The sequence below is a fragment of the Bubalus kerabau genome, chromosome 13 (genome assembly GCF_029407905.1).
Source record: "Bubalus kerabau isolate K-KA32 ecotype Philippines breed swamp buffalo chromosome 13, PCC_UOA_SB_1v2, whole genome shotgun sequence".
Taxonomy (NCBI): domain Eukaryota; kingdom Metazoa; phylum Chordata; class Mammalia; order Artiodactyla; family Bovidae; genus Bubalus; species Bubalus kerabau.
In genome coordinates this window covers 36,696,768-36,723,093 of record NC_073636.1, presented here as the reverse complement: position 1 = coordinate 36,723,093, position 26,326 = coordinate 36,696,768, and the positions used below count along the sequence as shown (strand labels likewise).

At 38.5% G+C, this 26,326-nt stretch overlaps 1 protein-coding gene and 1 long non-coding RNA gene across 5 annotated transcripts in view; both read right to left on the bottom strand.

The window, feature by feature from the left end:
* MPP7 (MAGUK p55 scaffold protein 7) overlaps positions 1 to 26,326 on the bottom strand; it is a 222,762-nt gene that overhangs the window by 142,549 nt on the left and 53,887 nt on the right. For all 4 annotated transcript variants that reach the window (XM_055544022.1, XM_055544021.1, XM_055544023.1 and 1 more), the window contains exon 2: positions 24,806 to 24,960. In XM_055544022.1, coding sequence (XP_055399997.1) covers positions 24,806 to 24,842 — 37 coding nt within the window. In that variant the 5' untranslated portion in view covers positions 24,843 to 24,960. The remainder of the gene's footprint in view (positions 1 to 24,805; positions 24,961 to 26,326) is intronic.
* On the bottom strand, positions 3,368 to 7,138 carry LOC129625538 (uncharacterized). The gene is made up of 3 exons (XR_008701522.1): positions 6,598 to 7,138; positions 6,256 to 6,333; positions 3,368 to 3,415 (listed from the first exon to the last, which is right to left on the bottom strand). It is a non-coding gene; the product is annotated as an uncharacterized LOC129625538 (long non-coding RNA).

Sequence of the window (26,326 nt, the reverse complement as noted above, 5' to 3'; positions counted from 1 at the left end):
ATAGCCTCATAAGCATGTTTAAAATAAATTCCAAATTAAATGTTAAAATGTATGCATATGCCAAGGCATCACAGAAACAGAGAAGAAAATGTGAGTTTATACTGCTGGACAGCTTTCCACAACAGGCAATAAAGACAGGCAGTGATGGACCCCACGTACTGGGTAAAGTGTGAACTAGAGAGAAGAGAAATGAAAAAAGTGATCTGATCCCCGACGTGGGTCAGTCTAGACATCTATACAGTAAGGAAAGTGAAGAAGAAAAATGCCAAACAGTCCCAGCTTTAAAATAGCTTAAAACTTTCTCAATAAGCATCATGCAACAATCACTTGCAAGAAGTGGCAATAACTATAATTTTGATTATATCAATGTCACGTAATCATTGACAAAGTTCTCATGACAATGGCTTATGTACGTATGTCGACTTACAGGCTTAATTCAAAATCCAGACTGAAGCTCCTGGGAGCCCATCATTCGTCATTCAGCCTAAACAGGCTGAATAATTGGACTCATCTTAAGAGGCTTCATGTGATTACAGAAGAATACTAGTAATCCCTTCACTGAGATAATTAGATATACTCCTCACTTTGTCCACCCTGCCAAGGTCAGACATAACAAGGAAACACTCTGGAGATGAACAGCCACACCACGCCGGAATGGCCTCACAAAAACAAATGACTCAGAGCAGACCTGACAACAGATGTTCATTCAAATTATTCAATCACTCTGGATCTTGGGGTCATTGCCTCTTGAGAGGACAGTGGAAAATGGCTCATCAGATACTGGATCAGCTTTGTCATAAAATCACTCATATCGTCCTCCTTTTGGCGAAACTAAGCCTCAGGGAACCCGGCTGCATGCAGAGAGAGAGGCAAAACCAGCCAGCAGCATAATCCATCTCAAGAGGTAGTAGTTGTCTTTTTAAAAAAAAACAAAAAACAGATCTTGTCTTTGAGCCTTTAAACAATTGGTCTCTCAGCAATTTTTCCCATGAGTTCTTGATATAATTAACATTTTCATAAGAAAAAAGCCAAGAATATAGCAGAAACTAATACAACATTATGAAGCAATTATACTCCAATCAAAACAGAAAAAAGAAAAAAAAAGCCAAGAATTCCTCTTTAAGGATTCCTGTTTACAGTTTAAGTGCTGAAACATCTCTCACTTTTATCTTCCATTTCAAAGTGATACAGTTGTATCAAAATATAAAAGATTCTGGAATTTGAAACTTAACACAGACATCCTTCACACAGAATACAGCATCTTCAGAAGTCAAGAAAACTGCATCAGTCAAGAACTTATACCAAAGAGTCACAAAGAGATTTCACCATTTGGCACAAACCACTTCACAAAACTGATCTTTCTTGTGAAAATTTTCTTCTGAATCATTAAAATAGGGTAGTGGATGGGGAACAGGAATAATGGATAAAAAAAGAAATTAGGCAACATGTTTATTTCCTGCACAGATGAGAAAAAGGCCTAATGCTTTGCAACAGAGGAAAGTGACCAGAGTTATCACGTTTGTCAAACAAGAGAGAAGTGCCTTTTATCAAGGAGACTGTGAAAGTGTTAGACACACCATCTGGACCACATCAAAAGTAATCCAAGGGCAAAGCAAAAAAACAGAAGCCCCTAACCCACCCTAGTGCAGGGGTTCAGAAAGTCTAAAGAGAAGTGGGCAAAGGCGGGGGGCTATGATCTTACTACTCATTAGAGGGAAGATGGTTCATGGCTGCTGTTGCAAACTTGAAGTCTAAATGAAAATAACAAATCCTACTGCAACTTAAAGTCCCTCGGGGGCCAGATCAAAGTGATGAGTAGATAACCATTCAAAGCAGCAACAAGGACTAACCTCACAGCAGTGGGGACGGGATGTCTACAGTCTGATGGCAAAGTGGCCGTGGGTCCCCTGAGGCAGTGATGGAGTGGGAGCATTGCCAGGTGGCAGGAGGAGTGGGCAGAACATCGAGCATCGTGATTTAGTGGAGAAGAAGAAATCTTCGGACTAAAGTACAGATAAGACACTAAGACTATTTACCCATCCAGAAACCCATGCTCCTGGACACTTGAGTAACAGAACCGTGTGTAGGAAGGACCCCCACAGGCCTTATGTTTCATCTGAACTGATGATGGACAGCAGGTGAGGCAGATGCCCACAGACTAAACACCGCTAAACTGGGAAGCAGAAGAACATCTTACCTAAGTGAACAAACTACTGAGCTGTATACCTACAGTGCTGCTGCTGCTACTAAGTCACTTCAGTCGTGTCCGACTCTGTGTGACCCCAGAGACGGCAGCCCACCAGGGTCCCCCGTCCCTGGGATTCTCCAGGCAAGAACACTGGAGTGGGTTGCCATTTCCTTCTCCAATGCATAGAGGTGAAAACTGAAAGCGAAGTCGCTCAGTCGCTCAGTCGTGTCCAACTCTTAGCGACCCCATGGACTGCAGCCTACCAGGCTCCTCCGTCCATGGGATTTTCCAGGCAAGAGTACTGCAGTGGGTTGCCACTGCCTTCTCCGATACCTACAGTAGGTATCCATAATGCATGAAGACACTAGTAAGACCTAATAGGAAGCAGTCCAATTAAAGATGCTGGCTCACGTCTTAGGCAATGACACCTACCTGCCCTGTCGTAACAATCAAGCCAGGCCTCAGCCACACTACATCCAAACACAAGGACAATCAAGTATCAAGACTCAGGAGAGTCTCGTTTAGAGTCAAAAACTTACTAAACAGGGAAAAAGGTTTTACTGTCTTTAAACACATACACACACACAAGAATTTAAAAAAGAAAACAAAACGAGAAATTTCTACTAACTTAAACTTATTGTAAACGCCCAGCATGATCCAGGGCTAATCAGAAACTTGACTCCCTATTTGAGAAACGTTTTCACCAAAATTCAACAGAGAATTTCACACACTCCTTCCTTCCCTCTCCAGAGCAAACATTTTAAGAATTACATCTATGCCATAATATAGGTAGAAAGTATCACAATATATTTTGTAGATAATCTGTAAATTGAAGAAAATAGATGACAAAGTATAGATCATAGATTTACCTATATAAACCAGAAAGAAATCTTTGTTTAAGACAGTTTATTTTCTATTGCTTTTTCAAAACTATATTTGGACCAATATAAATGATTAATATAAATATAAAAATAAATTAATAATACAAATTAAATCAACGGAAACTAATGACAAGATGTGACACTCATTCTCAAAATAACATCTCAAAAATACAGAATACATGAAGAAGTGAAGATATTTCCCCAGTTCCAGAAAAGTGCCTCTGTAAAAATATAATATTCTGTACAGGACAGTAGTTCCTAAGAGAATAAATGGCTCAGAATTTGATGACAGTCTTCCCGCCGTGAACAATTCGCTCTTCTCACAGATTCCAGATGCTCAAGATTCCTGCCATCAGGATGGAAAAATTTACTGTGAGTCTAGAGAAATTTAAAACCACCATTCTTGTCATTTCCCTCATAGCTTCATTATTAGAACAAGTCTGGGGAAGCTATTAACCTACGTTAAATGATAAAAAAGATGTTCTCTGTGTCCAATCATATTAGATGCCATACACAACCAAAATATTTAGAAATCATATAGAAAAAGACTTGGGGAAGAGAAAGATAGAGATTCAATTTTTTTCCCTTCGTTTTAATATGTGCATTCTGTACAGAATAGCCAGGCACAGAACTAAAACGTTTTACTATAACCATGGGCTAATAAACACTAAAGAACATATATCGACGCCCAGAACAACACTATAAAACTTTATTATATTAATAAAATGGGATACACCAAGCTTTAAATTTTCCACTTTGTCAAAGGTAAAATAATCAGCACTGTTCGGTGCCATTCATAACAGGCCTCAATTTTTCTCATTTAAACTAGGTTTTATTTCCAAAAGTACCTATACTACTAAAATATTTTAATTCAACCCTGAACAGAGGCGTTCTCTTTTTCACACACTCTCTCCCTCTCAACTGCAAATAACTTATTAAAGCATTCTGCAGACTGGGTTTTTAACTATGCAAAATATTAATAATTTAAATAATTATAAAGCGGCAGATTGCTTAGTAACAGCTTATAGGATTACAAGCCTACCTCGGAGACACTACACTTCGGTTCCAGACCACCATAAGACAGCAAATATCGCTATTAAGTGAGTCACACAGATTTTTTGGTTTCACAGTGCATATAAGAATTATGATTCACTATACTGTGGCCTATTAAGTGTACAACAGCATTATGTCCAAAAACCCAATGTGCTTGCCTTAATTAACAAATATTTTATTGCTAAAAAATGCTAACCGTCATCTGACAATGCAGGGTTGCTACAAACCTTTAATTTGTAAAATCGGTATCTAAGAAGTACAATGAAACAAGGTATCCTGTACCTGAAAGTCTATAAATCCGGGTAAATTAACAGAGGTAATGCACACACTTGTACATAACTTCCATTTTTAGACACCGTCTCTAAGTTCAGGTCAAGTCCAATTTGTAACCAACTATGCACTGGCAGTCCATGGTCTTGTACCAGTATCCTCCACCCTGGCCAATGCAACAGAACTTTGATTCCAAAAGATGCAGATGAAGCCACAGCAAAGGGGAAATTATCTGTAAAACTCTTATAAAGTACAGCCTAAAGCTGTCTTCTAGAAAACTGGATGCATTTATACTGTATTTAACCAGTTACAGGGCCTCCTGGCCTAGAACCATTGGCCGCAAAAGCTAAAGCACTATATTGTAGTTAATGGTACAATAGGATTTATTTCCATTTATTTCACTATCTGTAATATATTTAAAATTTAGCATAACATGTAGTGAGACCAAGTCAAACAGTGTATCTGGATTTTAACTTACACTGCAGGATGGCAACCTAATCTTAACTAACTCTAATCTTACTTCTGTAGCTTCAGTGTATTAAATGGTAAATAATTAACAGACCAGAAGGTACCTGCGTTCATCAAGAAGAGAGACGGAGTAAGCAGAAGGTTGTCCACTGATTGCACAGAAAGAGGTAAGCGTTTCTCCCAGGACAACTGCAAGAATCTCAGAGATAAAGAAAGGGCTCAACACCTAACTTACACCTCCCTGTTCTACAATGGAATGAATGGAAGAAATACACCTGGACCACCCTTAGTAGCTAAACAGGTAACTGCCACCATCCTTTTTATCATTTCCTCTTGGCAGTTTGTTAGCTGAATTAATAAGCAATTAAGTGAAAGGAAAGTCCCGAGCCGAGTTCAAGAGACAGAATCATCTTCAATGGCTTTCTTTTCAAAGATTCTCCTGCAAAACCCTTCACAACATCCCCAAGAACAATCTGCTTCACAATCATGTAATAGCTGTACTCCAAAGAAAACCTAGGTTAGCAAAAACATTTAAAAACTGTTTCCATGGGGAAAAGATGTGGTAGGTGAGACAGTTTCTAACTAATGAGGACAAAGCACTTCCAAAAATGAATTTTAGTAATAAATGGAATGATCTACAGTGTAACTACATTTTATTTTAAGCTGAAAATAAACTGGTGGTTTGAAACTGATAACCACTAACCTAAACACTTCCCGCCCTTCCAGTCTACACAAATCTTCTTTAAACTGCTTGAAATTTTGTCTGCAACAGAAATCATAATCACCAGGGGTAAACCCCACCCTCAAAACTCCAAAAGGGGCCAGTTAAAGCTGCTGAAGTGTAAGAGAACATCTGGAAAGAGACCTGATGCATATAAAGAATTGAGTGTAAGATAAAGGTAGCCTTGCAAACCAGGTGAGTAGTGAGAAATCATTCTACTATGAGTGCTACATCACTGAGTTACCTTTCCAGGAAAAAAATAAAATCAAATACTGCACTAGATCCCTACATAATGAAGGCAATCCTAAATAACATCTTTGCATTTAAACTATGTCATAAAAAGTCAGTCTAAGAAATATCGGCTATCACAAAAATCCTTTCACGATATTTACAAGAGTGGTTTTTTCCCCCACAATCCTCACTTGTCAAAAAGCAGCTAAATATATAGCCTTGAACTAGTCTATCCTGTATCTTAAAACATGTTCACACATACTTCTTGAACAGTATTTAAAATTTTAGGAGGTTCAAGTACACTATATCAGAAAGAGAATTTTAACATATAATGTGAGTTTGGGCAAATAAAATGTTTTTAAAATTGTACTGATTTCAATAGCCTTATAATTACTGTTTAGTCACATCTTAACAATATAAAACCATCTTCCTGGTTTTGTTACCAAGGTGGTTGTCCCAGAATTATACTCCTGCTTCTCCTAGAAGGGACACCAATCGCTCTTATCTGTTTCAGGAGGAAACTGCAAAGAGAAAAACAAGAACTGGTTGGAACCAGCTAACCCAAAATGGCGGAAGATTTGCCTTCCAGTGTCCTTGGGCCTCATGCCACAGTTAGCTAAATGCATTAGCTAAATGACACACCCATCAGCCCAAGACAGTTGACAGTTGCCATGACAATAACCAGAAAAGCCCATACAAGGGTTGAAAAGGAGTCCAAACCACACCCCTGTTCTCGAATAACTCATGAATATCCCTCCCTCTCTTCCCAAGTCACTCCCTTTTACCTCGAGCCCCTGCCCCCATATATGTGGTGTCTTAATTTCATTTGGCTTGAGAAATTGATATTCAAACTAGGTTCCCATTTCTCCATCCTTTGACCATTTAATAAAGCTTGCTCTGTTGCAGTATCAGCAGTGGTTTCATTATTGGCTGCTCGAATCCAATCAGAAAAACAGCTTCCTTGGCTAGGACAGGGGGTTCACCAATTTGGTGACAGTTTGGTTTTGTAACTGCTGTGTGTCCCTCAAGTTTTCTTCTAAAAAGAAAAACCAGTCACATCTCTTGCATGCCAAGTTCCCAGGGCAATATAAACCCACTAAATAAAGTTCCAACTGTCAAAGAGAAAAGAATATTTTATAATGAACAATTCCATGCAACAGGGATTTAAAATCTACCAAGGTCACTCAAACTGCCAATAACCCCCTTTTAAAACTAAACCCTAAGATTATATTAAGAGTATCTTTTTAGGCAACATTTCTTTTGTGATAAGGAAAAATATTGCAAAACAAAGCCTAGTGATTTGGCTAATTTTAGTTAGCACATATTTGTTATCATTGTTTAGTTGCTAAGCAGTTTCTGACTCTTTTGTGATCCATGGATTGTAGCCCGCCAGGCTCCTTGGTCCATGGGATTCTCCAAGCAAGAATACTGGAGTGGGTTGCCATTTCCTTCTCCAGGGGATCTTCCCGACCCAGGGATCAAACCCATGTCTCCTGCACTGGCAGGTAGATTCTTTACCATCTGAGCCACCAGGGAAGCCCTAGCACATACATGCCATATACACAAGTATATATGAAATTTGAGCTGTAAAAAGAGACTCTTGATATAACTATCCTCATTTATTTCATAGAAAGAACACCAAAAAATGCTCCCTTTAATTTAAATGTCACTTAGCACAGTATGTTCTACCAATCAAGAGATTGCTGGGGGAGCAAGGAAGGCACTTTTCCAAGTTTGGAACTGGGTTTAAAATCTCTCATGAAATAATACAAGAGAACAGATTAATTCTATTTATTATTATTATTGAAACAAAATTGATACAACATATGTAACACAGTATTAGTTTTAGGTGTAAGACACAATGAAAGAGCAGATCAATTCTTCTTTCTTAAGGTGCCTCCTGCTGACCATTTCAGGGTCCAATGGTCCCTTAGATAGTCTGCAGGCACTTTTTCCCACTGGGAATTTAGCACTGTCCAAGAGGAAAAAAAATCAAAATTTTGTTGACCCATATTCAAATTTTCAACAAAGGGATGCTTTTTTTGCAAAAATCTAGTGCTATCATTGTTACAAAAGCCGTACAGGTGATACAGAGGTTATGCCAGTCAGAACTCTTGTTCCTTCTCATCAACTTCCATGGTATCTCTTTATTGCTACCTGTAATTGGAAAATTAACGCTTTACACAACGACAATTATATTAAGTCAGATGTTCAGACTCACTCACAGAAGCATAAAACAGTGATGGAAAATAGTAACACAAACATAGAGGTTCCTGATCTTCTGAGTATTTATGATCTGAGTACCAAATCTGAGTACCAAAGGTTACAAAGGCAAGCAAACATAATAATATTCACTAACAAACTTACAGCCTACAATATTAACCCTCATTCGATGTCCTTTCCTATCAAATACATGCCCACCACACTAACATTATTGACTTTTATCTTTGATGACACAAGTAAAGGTGAAAATGACAAGAAATGAAGGTGATGTATGAGCTCCTGAAAGAGGTCTTTCCTAACAAGCAAGGAAGAAAACACAGGCCTGACATTGCATCGCACTTCAAGAGGGAACAATCTGAATGACAAACTTAAAAAAAAAACATCAAATATTTTTGTTAAAGTGCCCTTTTTATAATCCTGTTGGAAAAGTTAAAGTGTCATTAAAGTGTTGCCAGCCATATCATGCCAACAAAGAAAATTTCAGGATGCTCCATTCTTCGTTCATGCTAAGACTAGCACAGAGCTGCAATTATACTATACCCTACAACACTGTTAATTAAATTAAAATGTGGTCACAGAGGGGCTCGTACCCATGAGACCCACTGGACTGTGGGAAACTGAAAAACAGCCCTTAAAGGGCCCCCACACAGATTCGCCCACCTCAGGACCAACAGAGAAGGAGCCTTGGAAAAATCACCCAGACTTTAAGTGAAAAAGATTTATTTGCTAACTTTAAAGTGTTGGTCTGAGGGGCAGGGGGCTCCTAGGATTCTCTCCAAGGACAGAAGGTGGTGGGGACCATCTCCCTACTCTCCTTCTGCCTTGTGTGGACAAAGTCCTCCATGAATATCAGGAAACAAAGAATGATGCAGCCATCAGCCACAGCAGCTGTTCCCCACCCCCGGCAAACTCCACCCTGAGGGAGATTCAGGATGGAGAAAACCAGGATAGATGGCCCTAAATAGCTACAGTTCATATTAAAGGAATGATTTCAGTGAATCCAGATCTTCACATCCTCCCATACACAGAAAACTGGTAATTTCATTACATGAGATGTCTGTTTTAATTATCAGTAATCTTTTGATGTTCCAACTACCTGATTTTTGTTCCAAACTCCTATATATCCTGGCTCCTCCCTTACCTCTTCAGAACAGTCTTTCAAAGTAGTCTGAGAGGCTGCCTCTTGGGCTTAAGTGCTCAGAAAGTTTGCCAGATAGAATATAATTCTCAACTTTCAGGCTGTGCACTTTTTAGTAGACACTTGCTAAAGCCAGCAGGTGCCTTTTTTTTCTTTCCTTTCTGGTGGGTGTCATCTTCCACACTCTCCCTCTGCCTTGGTAAGACCAGTGAGCACCATCTTATTTTTCTCGTTTTTTTTTCTTTTTTTAGTAGATGCCAACTATGTACACCTCCTCTCATTCCAGCCAGTGTGCAACATCTTCACACTCTCCAGAGCACCAGCATCTCCAAGAGGGAAGCTTCTACACACATCTAATGACCCAGTTTTTGTGGCTACCACCCAGTGGACACCACCAGCTCACCTGGTCTGTAGACAGCAGGGCTTACACTCACAAGACGTGATATATAGCTACATTCTTTAAAAGCTACTGCTTGAGGGTCTGGCTTCCGATCAGACCCTGAACCTAGGTGCTGACCAAGATCCTCCCCACTGGGACAATGACTAGTCTTGGCACACCCTCAACAACTGGAAGCTCCTAAAAATAAAATAGGATAGTTGGAAAATCACAAAGGTTTTAGAGACAACAACTAGGGCAGGGTTGAAAAATAAGGTTCATCTCCTACAGAAGGCCAACACTTCATGACTTGGAAAGGTAGCTATTTCATCTAATATATAGAAACCAACAGAGTCAAGCAAATGAAGATACAGAGAAATACATCCCAAATGAAAGAATAAGGTAAAAACCTAAGGGAAAAACCTTAATGAACAGTGATATGTCACTTATCTCATAAGAAGGAAAATATAATGGTGATAAAGATGCTCCCTTGACTCAGGAGGAGAATGGATAAACACAGTGAGAAGTACAACTAAGGGCCAGAAAACACAAAAAGTACCAAAGAGAAGTAACAGAACTGAAAAATAAAATAACAGAACTAAAACTACATTAAAGGAGTTCAACAGCAGACTATATGAATAAGAAACAGAGGATCAGTGAACTCAAAGACACAGAAGAGGAAATCAGAGGAGAAGGAAATAAATAAAGGGCAGGGGGAGTAAAGACAGCTAAGGAACTTATGGGACAACATTAAGCAAACTAACATTCAAAATATAGGGGTCCCAGAAGAAGAGAGAGAAAAATGGCAGAAAACTTATTTGAAGAAATACTAACTAAAAACTTCCCTAACCTGGGGAAGGAAACAACACTCAGATCCTGGAAGCCCAGAGAACTCCAAATACAATGAACTCAAAGAGATCCACACCAATTCACATTACAATTAAAATGTCAAAAGTTAAAGACAAGGAGAGAATCTTATAAGCAGCAAGAGACTACTTCTTATGTAAAGAGAGCCCCCATGATATTATGAGTAGGTTCTCAACAGAAACTGCAGCCCAGAGGAAGTGGCATGATATAGTTAAACTGCTAAAGAATAAAATTTTCAACCATGAATTTTCTACCAGGCAAAATTACCACTCAGAATTAAGAAAAGAGTTTTTCAGACAAAAGCAAAAGTAGTTCATCACCACTAAACAGGCCTTAAATGTTAAAGGGACTTTTTTAAGCTGAAAAGAAATGATGCTCCTTAATAATAGGAAAATCTGTAAAAGTAGCAATCTCATTGGTAAAGATAAATACATAGAAAAGGTAGTGGATTATCACTTAAAAAGTCAATGTGAAGTTTAAAAGGCAAAAGCTGTGAGCATGACTATAACCACAATAACTAGTTAAGGGATACAAGATAAAAAGATGTAAAATGTAACACCAAAATATGTGGACATTAAATAATATGCTACTGAACAACTAATGGGTCAATTTAGAAATCAAGAGAAATCAAAAAATACCTTTAAAGAAATAAAAATGGAAATACAACATACCAAAACTTAGGTAACGCAGCAAAAGCAGAGGGAACTTCATAGATATGAATACCTAACTCAAGAAACAAGAAAAATCTCAAATAAACAAACTTTATAACTCAAGGACCATAGAAAGAACAAAGGGGGAAAAAAAGATCAATAAAACCAAGAGCTGGTTCTTTGAAAAGAAACAAAACTAACTTACCAAGAAAAAAAAAGGACTCAAATAAATAAATCAAGAATGAAAGAGTAGCTGTTACAACTGATACTACAAAAATGAAAGGATCATTAAGGGACTACTATAAACAATATACCAACAAACTGGACAACCTAGAAGAAATGGGTAAATTTCTTAGAAACATACAACCTACAGAGTGGATCATAAAGAAACAGAAAATGTGGACAGACATTACTAGTAAGGAGATTGAATTAGTAATCAAAAATCTCTCAACAAGCAAAAGTCCAGGACCAGATGGCTGCACCATACCAAACATTCAAAGAATCAACACCAATCCTTCTCAAACTCTTCCAAAAAACAGAAGGACCACTTCCCAACTCATTTTACAAGGCCTGCATTACCCTAATAGCAAAACCAGGCAAGGACAATGCAAGAAAAGAAAATCACAAGCCAATATCCCTGATGAACATAGCTGTAAAAATCCTCAACAAAATAGTAGCTAACCAAATTCAACATTACATTAAAAAGTTGATGCACCATAAGAAAGTGCATTTATTCCAGGTATGCAAGGATGGTTCAGCATCTGCAAATCAATTTGAGATACACCACATTAACAGAATAAATAATAAAAATCATATGATCATCTCAATAGACGCAGAAAAAGCATGTGACTAGATTCAACACACCTTCATGATAAAAACTCTCAACAAAGTGGGTACAGTGGAAACACATCTCAATACAATAAAGGCCGTCTATGACAAACCCAGAGCTAATATCATAGTCAGAGGTGAAAAGCTGAAAGCATTTCTTCTAAGATGAGGAGCAGAACAAGGATGCTCCCTCTCACCACTTTTATTCAACAAAGTATTAGAAGTCCTAGTCATGGTAATCAGACAAAAGGAAGTAAAAGGCATCTAAATCAAAAAGGAAGAAGTAAAACTGTAACTCTTTACAGATGACAAGATATTATATATAGAAAACCCTAACGATGCCACCAAGTTAGAATAAATAAATGGATTCACTAAAGTTGCAGGATACAAAATCATGGACAGAAATCTACTGTGTTTTCATACACTAAACTATCAGAAAGAGAAATTAAGAAAGCAATCCTATTTACAATTGCATCAAAAAGAATAAAATACTTAGAAATAATTTTTACCAATAAAGTTAAAGACTTGTTCACTGAAAACTATGTCACTGATGAAAGACACTGAGAAACACAAATAAATGGGAAGATATTCCACACTTATGGATTGGAAGAATTAATATTGTTAAAATGTCCCTACTACCCAAAGAAATCTACAAATTCAGTGCAATCCCCATGAACATTTCAATGGCATTTTTCACAGAAATAGAACAATCATAAAATTTGTACGGAACCATAAAAGACCCCAATAGCTAAGGGAAGCTTAAGGAAGAAAAAGGTGGAGGCATAATGTTCCCTGATTTCAAACTATATCACAAAGCTCTAGTAAGCAAAACAGTATGGTAAGATGATTAAAAAAGACATATAGTCCAACTAATCAGAATAGAGAGCCCAGAAACAGGCATCTATGGTCATTAAATTTATGACAAAGGAGCTAAAAATATACAATGGATAAAGGAGAGTTTCTTCAGTAACTGGTGTTGGACAGCTAAGACAGAAAAAAAAAAAAGAAACTAGATCATTACCTTACACCTTACACAAAAGATTAACTCAAAATGGATTAAAGATGTGACTATAAGATCTGAAACCATAAAACTTCTAGAAGAAAACATAGGCTGGAAGCCTCTTTGACACTGGTCTTAGCAATGATTATTGGGATTTAACACTAGAAGCAAAAGCAGAAAAGCAAAAATAAACAAGCAAGACTATGTAAATTTAAAAAGCTTTTGCATGGCAAAGGAAACCATCAACAAAATCAAAAGGCAATCTACAAAATAATAATGTTTGCAATTCATATATCTCATAAGGGGTTAAAAAGAAGGCAGATTATCCAAATAGACATTTTTCCAAAGAAGACATACAATGGGCCAACAGGTACATGAAAAGATGTTCAACATTGCTAATTATTAGAGAAATGCAAATCAAAACCACAGTGAGATAACACTTCACACCTATTAGAATGGCTAGTATTAAAAAGGTAAGAAATAAGTTCTGATAAGGATGTGGAAAAAAGCGAATCGTAGTACACTGTTGGGGGACTGTAAATTGGTGTAGCCACTATGGAGAACAGTATGGAGTTCTTCAAAAAAAATATTTTAAAGTAGAACTACCATCAGATCAGATCAGTCGCTCAGTCGCGTCTGACTCTTTGCGACCCCATGAATCGCAGCACGCCAGGCCTCTCTGTCCATCACCAACTCCCGGAGTTCACTAAGATTCACGTCCATTGAGTCAGTGATGCCATCCAGCCATCTCATCCTAACTACCATATGATCCAGCATATCCATTTCTGGGTATTTACCCAAGGAAAATAAAAACACTAACTCAAAAAGATATATGTTCATTACAGCATTACTTACAATAGCCAAGATATGGAAATAACCTAAATGTCCACTGACAGATGGATAGAGAAAATGTTTCACACACACACACACAGGCATATTACTCAGCCTTTAAAAAAGCAAATGAAATCTTGCCATCTATAACAACATGGCTGGACCCTGAAAGTATTATGCTAAGTGAAATAAGATCGAGAAAGACAAATACCATATGATCTCACTTATATGTGGAATCTAAAAAACAACAACAAGCAGCTCACAGATAATAAGAACGAGCTGGTGACTGCCTAAGGCAAGGGTGGGAGTTGGACAAAATGAGTGAAAGGAATAAAAAGGTACAAAATTCCAGTTATAACAAAAATAAGACATGGGGATGTGATGTACAAAAGCATAACGATGTAGAAAAAAACTGACCTGTGTCATTCAAGGGTCACCTGTACAAATGGCCAACAAGGACATGAAACAAAGCTCGACATCATTAGTCATTTGTTGTTCAGTCGCTAAATCGTGTCCAATGCTTTGAGACTCCATGGACTGTAGTACGCCAGGCTTGCCTGTCTTTCACTGTCTCCCAGAGCTTGCTCAAACTCATGTCCATTGAGTCACTGAAGCCATTCAACCATTTCATCCTCTTTTGTACCCTTCTCCTCCTGCCTTCAATCTTTCAAACCACAATGAGCTATCACTGCACACGTACTAGGATGACTGTAACTTTTAACACACATAAAATAACAAGTAGGGATGAGGATATAAGCTCTCATCCTTTGCTGGTGGAAATATAAAATGGTGCAGACTGCAGAAAACAGTCTGGTGCTTCCTCAGAAAGCTAAATTCAGAATCTGACCAGGAAATTCTGTTCCGAGGCACACATCTAAAAGAACTGAAATCAGAGATTTAAACAGATACTTGTAACTGCAATGTCCATTACAATATTACTCACAATAGCCAGAAAGTAAAAGCATCTCAAGTGTCCATCAACAGAAAAATGGATAAACAAAATTCAGCATACAGAAACATACACACATATATACATACAGAAGAATATTCTTCAACCATAAAAGTGAATGAAGTTCTGATACATAGATCATAATGTGGATATATCTTGTAAACATTATATTAAGTGGTATAAGTCAGTCACAAAAGGACAAATACTGTATAACTCCATTTACAGGAAATATCTAAAACAGGCAAAACAGAAAGTAGAATGGTGACTGCCAGACACGGGTGGTGGGGAGCAAGTGAAGTTATTGTTAAGCGGATACAGAGTTTCTGTTTGGGGTGATGAAAATATTTTGGAAATAAACAGTGGTGATGTTTGCACATTTTGAATATAATGAATGCTACTAAATTATACACTTCAAATGGTTAATGTATCAAATTTTATATGCATTTTACAATTTTTTAAAACTACACAGACATCACTAAATACTGCACTCCTTATAGCTAAGTAAGGAGTGTAGCTAAAACAGGTCACACTGTAGCCATAAAGATTGCAAAATAAGCCTCAGACTGAAAGACAAATACTATGCAATGAATGAACATTACTGGCAAAATTATTGCTTGAGATGATTCTGTTGGACTCCACAATGGTGAAGGTATGCACAAGGAAGAGTGATTGCTATCACGTAGTCATGCTGGCAGATGCTGACCGTACCTTTGCAAGAAACTATGGGCAGGACAGAAGCTGAGACGCAGACGCCACTTGTGAGCCACGGGGAGAAAATGCCACGTGGTGATTTTTCTATTCACCACTGAAAAAGCCACACGACTTGGAGAAAACCTCTTCATTTGGCTCATAAACATTGTGTGAGCAGAGACAAGGATGAAAATAAGTGTACCGCTTCAGTTTAAAAGAAGCTCAAGCACTATGTAGACTATAACCAAAAAAAAAAAAAAACCATACCCAAACGTGGATGCACACACTGCTTTTTGTTCACAGAGAACAGCTACCAGTTAACCACGTGTCAGATGAGCTCGATTTGCTGTGAAAGGGAACCGTGAACACACAGAGCCTAACAACTCATTTCTATCCAGCAGCTTTTAAGGTATCATGTGTTCACCTTCTGGCTCTTCAGTTCAGTTCAGATCAGTCGCTCAGTCGTGTCCGACTCTTTGAGACCCCATGAATCGCAGCACTCCAGGCCTCCCTGTCCATCACCAACTCCCAGAGTTCACTCAGACTCACATCCATCGAGTCAGTGATGCCATCCAGCCCCCTCTCTCATCCCCTGTCGTGCGTCCCCTTCTCCTCCTGCCCCCAATCTCTCCCAGCATCAGAGTCTTTTCCAATGAGTCAACTCTTCGCATGAGGTGGTCAAAGTACTGGAGTTCCAGCGTGCCTAGTACACTGAAAAAATAACAATACTAACCTAGAATTCTATGCTTAGTAAGAATACCTTTCAAAATAAAGGCAATGAAAGCATGTCAGACATGATCACACAGAGAGCTGGACATCAGTAGACCTTCACTGATCAATAGATAAATGAAGCAGACCTTCGACAGTGGAAGCGCTAAAGATTTTTACATTAGAAAAGTTATTTTGGATTAAAATACCAAATTGTAAGATGCTCTAAAGATGAAATAAAAGACTCTTCATTGTTTGGATTTTTTTAAACTGTCCATGTGTGCTCACTCAGTCATGTCCAACTATTTGAGACCTTATGGATTGTAGCCCACCCATGGGATTTTTCTAGGCAAGAATACAGGATAACAATAGAGGTACAGATTAAGAGGAGATTTTATAATAAAGGGTGCATGTTGTAATTTCCAAGATAGCTACTAAAAAAAAGAGAAAGAGAAAGTATAACTTCAAAATAATTAGCTGGGAAATTTAAAATGATAAAAGGATTCAAACGAACCCCCTCCCCCAAAAAAGAAACAGAAAAGAACAGTAGTAAAGACTCCTTCCAACACACTGCACAACTGTGAAAATCTGAGATAATAAGAAAGGAGAATTATAGGCTAAACTCACTCATAAACACAAATATTAAAGTTGGACATAAAACGTGAGCAAATCAAATTAAGCAGGCTATATGAAAAGGATGATAAATTGTGAACAAATTGGATTTATCCCTAAAATGGTTTGACATTCAAAACTTAGTGAGATTAGTCAGTCTGTTCAACAAATGGTGCTGGGAAAACTGGACATGTTAAAAAAAAAAAAAGAATGAAATTAGACCATTCTTTAACACCAAATACATAAATAAGCTCAAAATGGATTAAAGACCTAATGTGAGACTGGACACTACCAAACTCCTAGAGGAAAACATAGCCAGAATACTCTGACATAAATCACAACAGTATCTTTTTCGATCCATCTCCCAGAAAAATGGAAATTAAAAACAAAAATAAACAAATGGGACCTACTTAAACTCAAAAGCTTTTGCACAGCAAAGGAAACAATAAACTAAATGAAAAGACAACCCACAGATTGGGAGATCATATTTGTAAATGATGTGACCAACAAGGGATTAGTCTTCAAAATTTACAACAGCTCATGATATGTAACAGAATTAAAACAAGCAACCCATTCAAAAAATAGGCAGAAGGCCCAAACAGACATTTCTCCAAAGAAGACATACAGGTGGCCAAGAGACACATGAAAAGATCTTCAACATCACTAATTATTAGAGAAATGCAAATCAAAACTACAATAAGATATCACCTTACATCAGTCAGAATGGCTATCATCAAAAAATCCACAAATGATAAATGCTGGAGAGGGTATGGAGAGAAGCGAACCCTCCTACACTGTTGTTGGGGATGTAAATTGATACAGCCACTATGGAGAACAGTAGGGAGGCTCCTTAAAAAAAAAAAAACTAAAAACAGAACTACCACATGACCCTGCAATCCCACTCTTGGGCACAGATTTAGAGAAAAACATGATCCGAAAGCGTACATGCACCCCAGTGCTCACTGCAGCACTGTTTACAACAGCCAAGACATGGAAGCAACCTAAATGTCCACTGAGAGAGGACTGGATAAAGAAGATGTGGTATGTATATACAATGGAATATTACTTGGCCATTAAAAAAGAATGAAATAATGCCATTTGCAGCAACATGGATGGACCTAGAGATTGTCATACTGAGTGAAGTAAGACAGAAAGAGAAGGAGAAGTATCACATGACATCCCTTAAACATAGACTCTAAAAAGGAACGATACAAATGAACTTACAAAACAGAAAGAGACTCACAGACTGGATGCCAGGGGAAGGAATGGGAGGATAGAGAGTTTGGGATGGACACGCACACACTGCTATACTTAGATGGAAAACCAACCAGGACCTATTGTACAGCATATGGAACTCTGCTGAGTGTTATGTGGATGTGAGGGCAGTTTAGGGGAGAATAGACACATGTACATGTATGGCTGAGTTCCTTGGCTATTCACCTCAAAGTATCATAATATTGTTAATCAGCTATACCCCAATACAAAATAAAGTTTTTTTAAAAAATCAGTGAGATTTGTTATATTGAGATTTACATGAAACAAATCATATTGATTACAATGAATAAATAAAAAGCACTTGACAAAATTCAATGGCTAATCATTAAAAAAAAAAGTTTTCTGCAAACTAAGAACAAAAGGAAACTTCCTTAATCTAATAAAAGGCATACATGAACAAACCCTTGAGCAAATATGACAAAGAAGAAACAAGAAACATTGACGTAATTCCTTTTGAGACCTAGAACTAAAAATGAGGATGGTACAGGTCACACTGACATCAACACTGTAACGAGGGTACCAGCGGGCAGCTGTGTGAGCAGGGGAGAGAAGGTGGTCTTTACAACCTCATGGTGGGACAACTGGACATCCTGGAGCCCAACTCACACCTTATACGAAAATCTGTTCTAGAGCATTAAAATCAAAATGTAAAAGAAAGGAGGAGCAACTTCCTGACCGTAAGCTAAGGAAATATTTCATGAATAAAATATAGACATCACTAACCATAAAGCCCATGGTAATGAGCTACACTGAAATGTGTACCTTCTACATGTGGACCAGTGAAGGAAGCATGAAGGAGAAGATAGCCCCAGATAGAGAAAGGATGGTATCACATGGGTAACCAGCAAAGCTTATGAAGCACAGAATCCATAACATAAAAACATGGCCTACACAGAAGACCAGGCACTTGAAAAATGAGCAGAAGATTTACATTGGTACTTCAACAAAGAGGAAATCTAAGTCGCCAATGTGAAAATGTGTCCAACCTCATAAATAACCAAGAAATGAAAATGAAAACTATTCAATACCATGAGCTATCACTACACATGGACCACAGTGAGCAACAGACACGAGAGATCAAGAGACAGGATCACTCCCGCATTCTGGAGAAGGAAAAGGACTGAAGGCGGAGTTAATCGTGAGTCAAGCTTACATGTTTAAGTGAAGTGAAGTCGCTTAGTCGTGTCTGTCTCTTTGCGACCCCATGTACTGTCAGAGGAGTACATGTACATGACAGAGGAGCTACCAGGCTCCTCTGTCTAGGGGATTCTCCAGGCAAGAGTACTGGAGTGGGTTGCCACTTCCTTCTCCAGTACATGTTGAAGCCACCATAAAACCCCAGTACTATGGATCCAGCGAGTTTCTACACACCAGGAGGCTGATGGACCCCAACTCCCTGGGATAGAGTCTTCTGATCTCTGGACCCCTCCATACCTCACCCTACGTATCTCTTCACCTGCATCCTTCACCATGTCCTTTATTATGTGATATAACCTGGCAAAGGGCTCCCCTGGTGGTTCAGGTGGTAAAGATTCCACCTGCCAATGCAGGAGACACCAGTTCAATCCCTGGGTTGGGAAGATTCCCTGGAGGAGAAAACAGCAACCCATCCCAGTATTCTTGCCTGGGAAATCCTATGGACAGAGGAGCCTGGTGGGCTACAGTCCATGGGGTCTCAAAAGAGTCAGACACGACTTAGCAACTAAACAACAACAATCTGACAAAGACAAGGTCAATGTTTCCCTTAGTTCTTTGAGCTGTTCTAGCACATGACTGAATGCAAGGATGCAGTTATGGGAACCTCTGACTTGCAGCCGAGCTAGATAGAAATAGGGGTAACCCAAGGACCTATTGCTGCACCCATAACCTGTGAGGTTGGCACCACCTCCAATGTGTATCAGAACTGAACTGTAAGACACCCGGCTGGAGTCGCAGAGGAAAAAACCCACAGAACTGGTGTCAGAACTACTGTGTGTCGGAAGGACTGTCTACACAAGTAACCTGCACTTCCCCTTTACAGACCAGAAGGTCTCAAAGTCAATATTACAAAATCATTGTCACAGGCAGAGACGATCAAAAAGTAGATAGTCAAAAAATAAAGAAGAAAAACAAGTAGAGAGGTGTGTCAAGCAGTTAAAATATTTTGCTTTTCCTCTGGATTTTGTAATATTTATTTTATGTATCCACTTTTAAAATTTTATAATTTGTTATTTTTTTCACATTCTACATCGTCCCCTAAAAGAAAAAATTCATGCACTGTAATTCCATTTATAAAGCTCAACGACAGGCAAAATTAAACCAAAGTTCCTAGGGATGTTTAAAACGTATCTTTTGTGCACCATGCGAGGTAGGAATCTTTTCCTTTTCTGTCCATCTCTAAAGAAGTTGTGTGTGTGTGTGTGTGTGTGAGTCACTCAGTCATGTCCAACTCTTTGCAACCCCATGGACTATAGCCCACCAGGCTCCTCTGTCCATGGAAATTTCCCAGGCAAGGATCCTGCAGTGGGTTGCCATTCCCTTCTCCAAGGAATCTTCCCAACCCAGGGACTAAACCCAGGCCTTCTGTGTTGCAGGCAGATCACAGTCTGAGCCACCAGGGAAGAGGAGGTGCTGAATGGGAAGAAGTGCTTGGATCGCTCTCAGAGTGTTCAATTTCTTTACTCAGGTGGTGGTCACTTGAATTATAATCACTTTTAAAACTGTATTATAAAAAGTTTTATATGCATTTCTGTATATATATATTACATTTCACATCATATGATATTTGTAAAATCCAGACCTAATGAATTTATAAAACTAATACGAACATTTAAGCACTATGCAGGGAAAGAATGATCCCATAAAATTCAGAACAGAATGGTACTATCACAGGAACAAAACAAGATCAGCTCTCTGGTTGATAAAAGCTGGTTTTCAAAGAGGACAGGTAACAATTCAGATACTCCTACATAATACACTGTGTAAATAAATAATTAGGTAGAAGGATGGTGGATATATGGCAGCCAGTGGGATTTACAGGCAAGAGAAAGAGGCTAAAATGACTTATTTCCTACGGATTAGAGCTGGAAACATCAGTAAGTACTCACAAAAACCATTAATGTCATCAAACACAAGGAAAGCCTAAGGAAACTTCAGAGCCATGCTCACACTTAGCTTAATATACTTACAGATGATTGCATGTAGAAATGTTCATATATGTGCAACACTATGCAAAGCTATCATCCAGATCTTGGCTTCTACTCCATTCCCTAAAAACAGTAACCAGTGGTCCTTTGAAAACTGGCTGATTCTAAATGGGGCATGGCAAGATCAACCCAGAGCACCTCATCATGCCCAAAGGAAGGAAGCATTAAAAACAAACCCTCGGTGGATGGGGATATGTCAAAGAAACGAACTGAAAAAGCTCCTGTGCCCAAAGCTGGGGTAATTTGAACAACCAAATAAATGAAGTAGAACTGGGTGATGTCCCAAAGTATAAACAAACATCCAAGAATCCACACTGATATAGACTGAATAAATTGATGGGAGAGAAGAGACAAATTATTCCAAACAACTTACATGGATACTTCACCTGGAAGGAAAGGGGGCAGGGCACTCTCTCCTCCAGAGAGTGGCACACAGAGACTGCCGGTTCTTCAACAGGGAAATATGTTAAGATTTGATTAGATCCCTGTCTCCTTCCATGTGCAAACTAGTTGGACTGAAATTCCAAATAATGTAAACACAATTTTTTTTTAATTATTAAAATAAGATTTTGAAATCCTCTTGGAAAAGTCTTCAAGCAGAAGGAAAAAAGCATTCACCATTCAGAATATACCTGCCCATATGAACATTTTCAACTTCTATTTAACAATGGTAGTATTTAAGGAAGAAAAAAAGTGCAAATGACTGATGAGGAAAAATGGTGTTCAACCTAAAATGACCCAAAGGATTAATATCCAAAACACAAATAAAGAGATACTGCAAATAAATAAGAAAGTGATAAACCAATAGAATGATGGAAAAGGGATATGAACAAACCAACCAGAGGAATAAATGACCATTAAAAAAGTGAAAATGTGCCCAATGTCAGGACTGATGCACACTTTACACTTAAGACACCCTGTTTTCCCCCATCAGATCAGTAAAAATTGTAAGGACATAACACTGAATATTGGCAAGAACGCAGCGGAAATGATTTTGAATGCAATGTCCACATACTGTTAAGTGGTCCAACCCCTCTGCAGAACAATCTGGCAACATCTATTAAATACATACATCTTTTCTCCTAAAATAATACAAAAGTAACAAAACCAGGGCTTTCATTAAGAGTAGTCTGGTTCGTTAAACTGTGACACAATAGAAAAACTATGCATTCACTTAAAAAAAATTGGAGGATATACATATATCTATATATACAGGCATATACATACACACACACCTCATAGAAATACCTCTTTGAGACATATTACTTGGTGTAGAAAAAAGCTATGGAATAATCCATAGAGTATGATAAAATCTGTGATTAAAACATAAAAAAGACAAAACAATGTTATTTATGTACATACACTTTTAGGTACATATGCATGTAAGTGTTTAATGTACAGAAAATTCTTGCAGGACACTCTTCAAACAGAAAGAAAAGGAGATGGAGGGTGAGGGAGAAAAGTGGTTGAAAAGATTTCTTTCCTTTTTTATCTATGTATCTTTGACAGCAGGAATGTTCTTCTGCATTCCTTGTATAACTGTTTCAGAGAAAGAAGAAGTGGTAGAAGTTTACACAGGAAGTATTTCCCCACGTGAGCACTGGGGTCACTGTGAGAAGCCCCCTGTTCTCGCATGAGGTCTGCCTTCAGCTATGCTAACTCTGTTCCCTGGGAGACGTGAGAGAACAGCAACCCCTTGCTGAGCAACCTGCTAACAGTAACAATGACCCCTGACTGGCCAAGGGCATGCGGCCTACAGGGAAGGACAGGGAACCCGAGCACCTCACAGGTGCCCACACCCTGGGGCTCCCCTGACCGCAGCGAGTCTTGTAACAGTCTCCTCTCCCAACGCCAAGCGTGTTGGGACATGCTGGGCAGAAAAATACTGCAAAGCCAGGTGTCACCGCAGCATTTCAGGTTTGCACCAAGCAGGCCTGGGAGTATGCTTTCTCCATTCTAAACAGCCTATGGTTTTTTTTTATGATTGATGCCTAAACTATAAATACTCCATTTTAATCATTCCCCATGTTAGGTGTAATCAACAAAAATATTTTGCATTCAATTAAACTAAGGCATTTTTTGGTGAATGGCAAAGCATAAAACTTATTCATTACATAAACTGTAGTAAATTTATGGTTCAAATAAATTTTATCTATAATTTCCCAAACCACTACGGAAACTTAAATCATTCATTTTATATAGTCGAACACAATGTGGGACTATATAAAAATTGAAAAGAAAAAAAAAATTTTTTTTTCCAAAGGAGCTGCTTCCAAGTTCACGTCTTGAGAAAAAAAGATTTTCATGCAATTTAAAAATCAAAATCACTTCCTAAGTAAAACTAATGCTCAGCATAAATCACACTAGAAAAACATCACTCTTGATGGATAAAGAGGAGACAAAATTTGCCAAAGTGAGTAAGTGTATCTCAGCTTGAAACAGCGAAGAATGACCTGAGCACACAGTGCAAACGAGAAGGCCAGGGTAACCTACACAACACAAAATCACATCTGTGATTTGGCTCTTTTGAAACTATGGTGCCCGGACCTGTCCAGGATGAGACAGGTCTCAGTTGGTTGCAGAAGGCTGTTGGGACCAAGTCAGTGTGGTCAGTGCCACAAAGAACATCCCTCATAGTCACATTCTATGCCACCCCTGCTTTTGAGTGGTCTTAAAAACTCACACCAGACTTCCCTGGTGGTGCAATGGATACCAATCCGCCTGCCAATGCAGAGAACAATGCATTTGATCCCTGATCCAGGAGGATCCCACATTCCAGGAAGCACCTAAGTGTGCTACAACTACCGAGCCTGTGCTCTGCCACAAGAGAAGCCCCCACGTTGAGAAGCACGTGTACCACAACTAGAGAGTAGCCCCCACTCACTCGCAATAAAAATAGACAACTTAAAAAAAAAAATGCAAGCTACAGCTCCCCAACCCTAGTTACATTCTGTTTTAATAATTCTGAGGAGGGTCCAGGAATATACATTTTTTTAAAGTGCTAACTCTGGGGAATTCCAGAAAAGGGGCACTGACCACCCCCATCCCACCTCCTGAATCAGAGCAGAGGAGGGCATTTCACACATACCTACATGTGTGAGCTTTTTTCCCTTTCTTGGAAATCTTTATTCTAAGTATCACTAATTCTTACAACTGATAACAAGGTGAAATATTTGTTTTAATTGAGTCCTTTAATGACATATATCAACTGCAGAACAGTTTTTATCTCTAGACAAGAAGAAAATGGAAAAAATGGGGAGGAGGGGGCAGGGGGCATGGAGAAAAAAATGAGAGGTCTGAGCAAATATGGCCCAAGAAATTCATAGTTATGATTAAACTGGAGCGGAGGGTAATATGAGTAGCATGAAACTGTCCACACTCTTCTGTATCTTTAAAAAACTTAATTTAAAAAAAAATGTAAATGTACGACATTATTCCAAAACGCAGGAGAGGACAAGAGCATCAGTAGGAGCCGTCACTACCCGTCACTTCAGCCCACGCCCTGAGGTCACGTTCATCCTGGAAAGCCAAGGTTGGCCCTGGCGTTGGTTACAGAACAACAAGCATGATCTGTCTGCACTGGCTTAAAGCAATGCCGGTTTTCAGTGTGAAAAGGATGTTTGTAAGGATGGGAGGGGAAGCGCCCTCATGGGCTCTGTACCTGTGTCGCTCCCCGAGCCTGTGGACAGTGCGGGCATGATGCTGAGCCCAGCCCGGTGCTGCCAACTCACTCCCCTGGAAGGCGGAAGAGATGCCAACCCTGCAGCCACTCCCGGGCCGACTACCGAGATCTGTGTGTCCCCGTGCAGGCCGTTTCTACAAAGAAAAGGAACACATTAAAAAATAGAAGAGGCAGGATGACTACATTGCAACTTGCTGTAACTAATTCAAAATGCTGATCCCAACACATTATGAGATCACAAGCTTCACCGTTTCGTCTAGAGAGCACAGACAAATAGGAAGTGGGAGAGTTTTTGATTTTGACGTGGGACTTCTAATTAAAAACACGCAAGTTCTTCGTGCATGTGTCAAGCCTTCTGTAAAGATTTTTACAGTTGCTTTGAAAATCACTGACAGCACAGATGGAGGACTTAAGGAAGCTTTTGTAAGCCAGTATCATTCTAAAACTCTTCCCCTTCATTAGAATTCTAAACTGTATTTCTAAATGTAGAAAAGAGTCTGTAAGTTGTCAACAACTTATAACTAATTTAAGTAGGTCATCCTAATACGACAACTGCAAATTTGCTAACTGAAGATCACAAACGACCTTGAAAGAATACTCGGATTAAAGCAAGATGTCATTTTAGATTTACAGAACTGTTGATAATCTAAACTAAACCTAACAATCCAAGCTAATAAATGAAAATAAATTGTTGTAGTAAAAACTAAGCTTTGTTGGATCTTGAAAAATATTGATTCTTTAAATAACTGTTTTCAGTCATGTTTATCCCCAAATAAGCAGTAAAGGCACTATTGTATAATAACTAAAAGCAAGGGCTCTAGTGTTTGGCTCAGTCTCTAATCCTGCTAGCCCTGTGATCTAGTTGTTTAACCTCATTAAGCCTTAATTTCCTTATGTGCAAATGAAGATAATGGCAATTTAGAGTTGCTTGACCTTCCAATGAGCCAGAGGATACAAAACAGCATCCTGCAAACAATGAATATGATGACCGGGTTTTTTAAATTCAGGTAATGAGATTATAAAATGAAAACACAAAAGTAGCAAGATTAAAATTTACATTGGCCTGACACCTAGAAGGAGGCCATGTGGTTTAAATTTGGACCACAGCTGCCTAATAATGGAAAATACACCGCATTTACATTTTTCAGAAATCAGAAGAACCACACAATGGGTTTAAACTCACTTTTTAGTGCATTTCCCCTCCCACCCCGTTCTCTATAAAGCAAGATCAGTGATTTAAATGCATATTTTAACATATATTAACAAGAAAAACAGATACTGTAAACATTTGAAAAACTGGCTCACTTCAATTCTTAAAAGCGTTTAAATTGCTGATTCACATTACAGAATAAAGAAAATGAGCTTGCCAAATTCTTCGTGAAGAAACCCAGACTATAAAATTCTATTAGAGCTTTCTAAATTAGCTTTTTAATTATCAAAGTAAATATTAGTATAAAAATATTCACCATCAAAAAGACTATCTTGGACCAAGTAACCGGG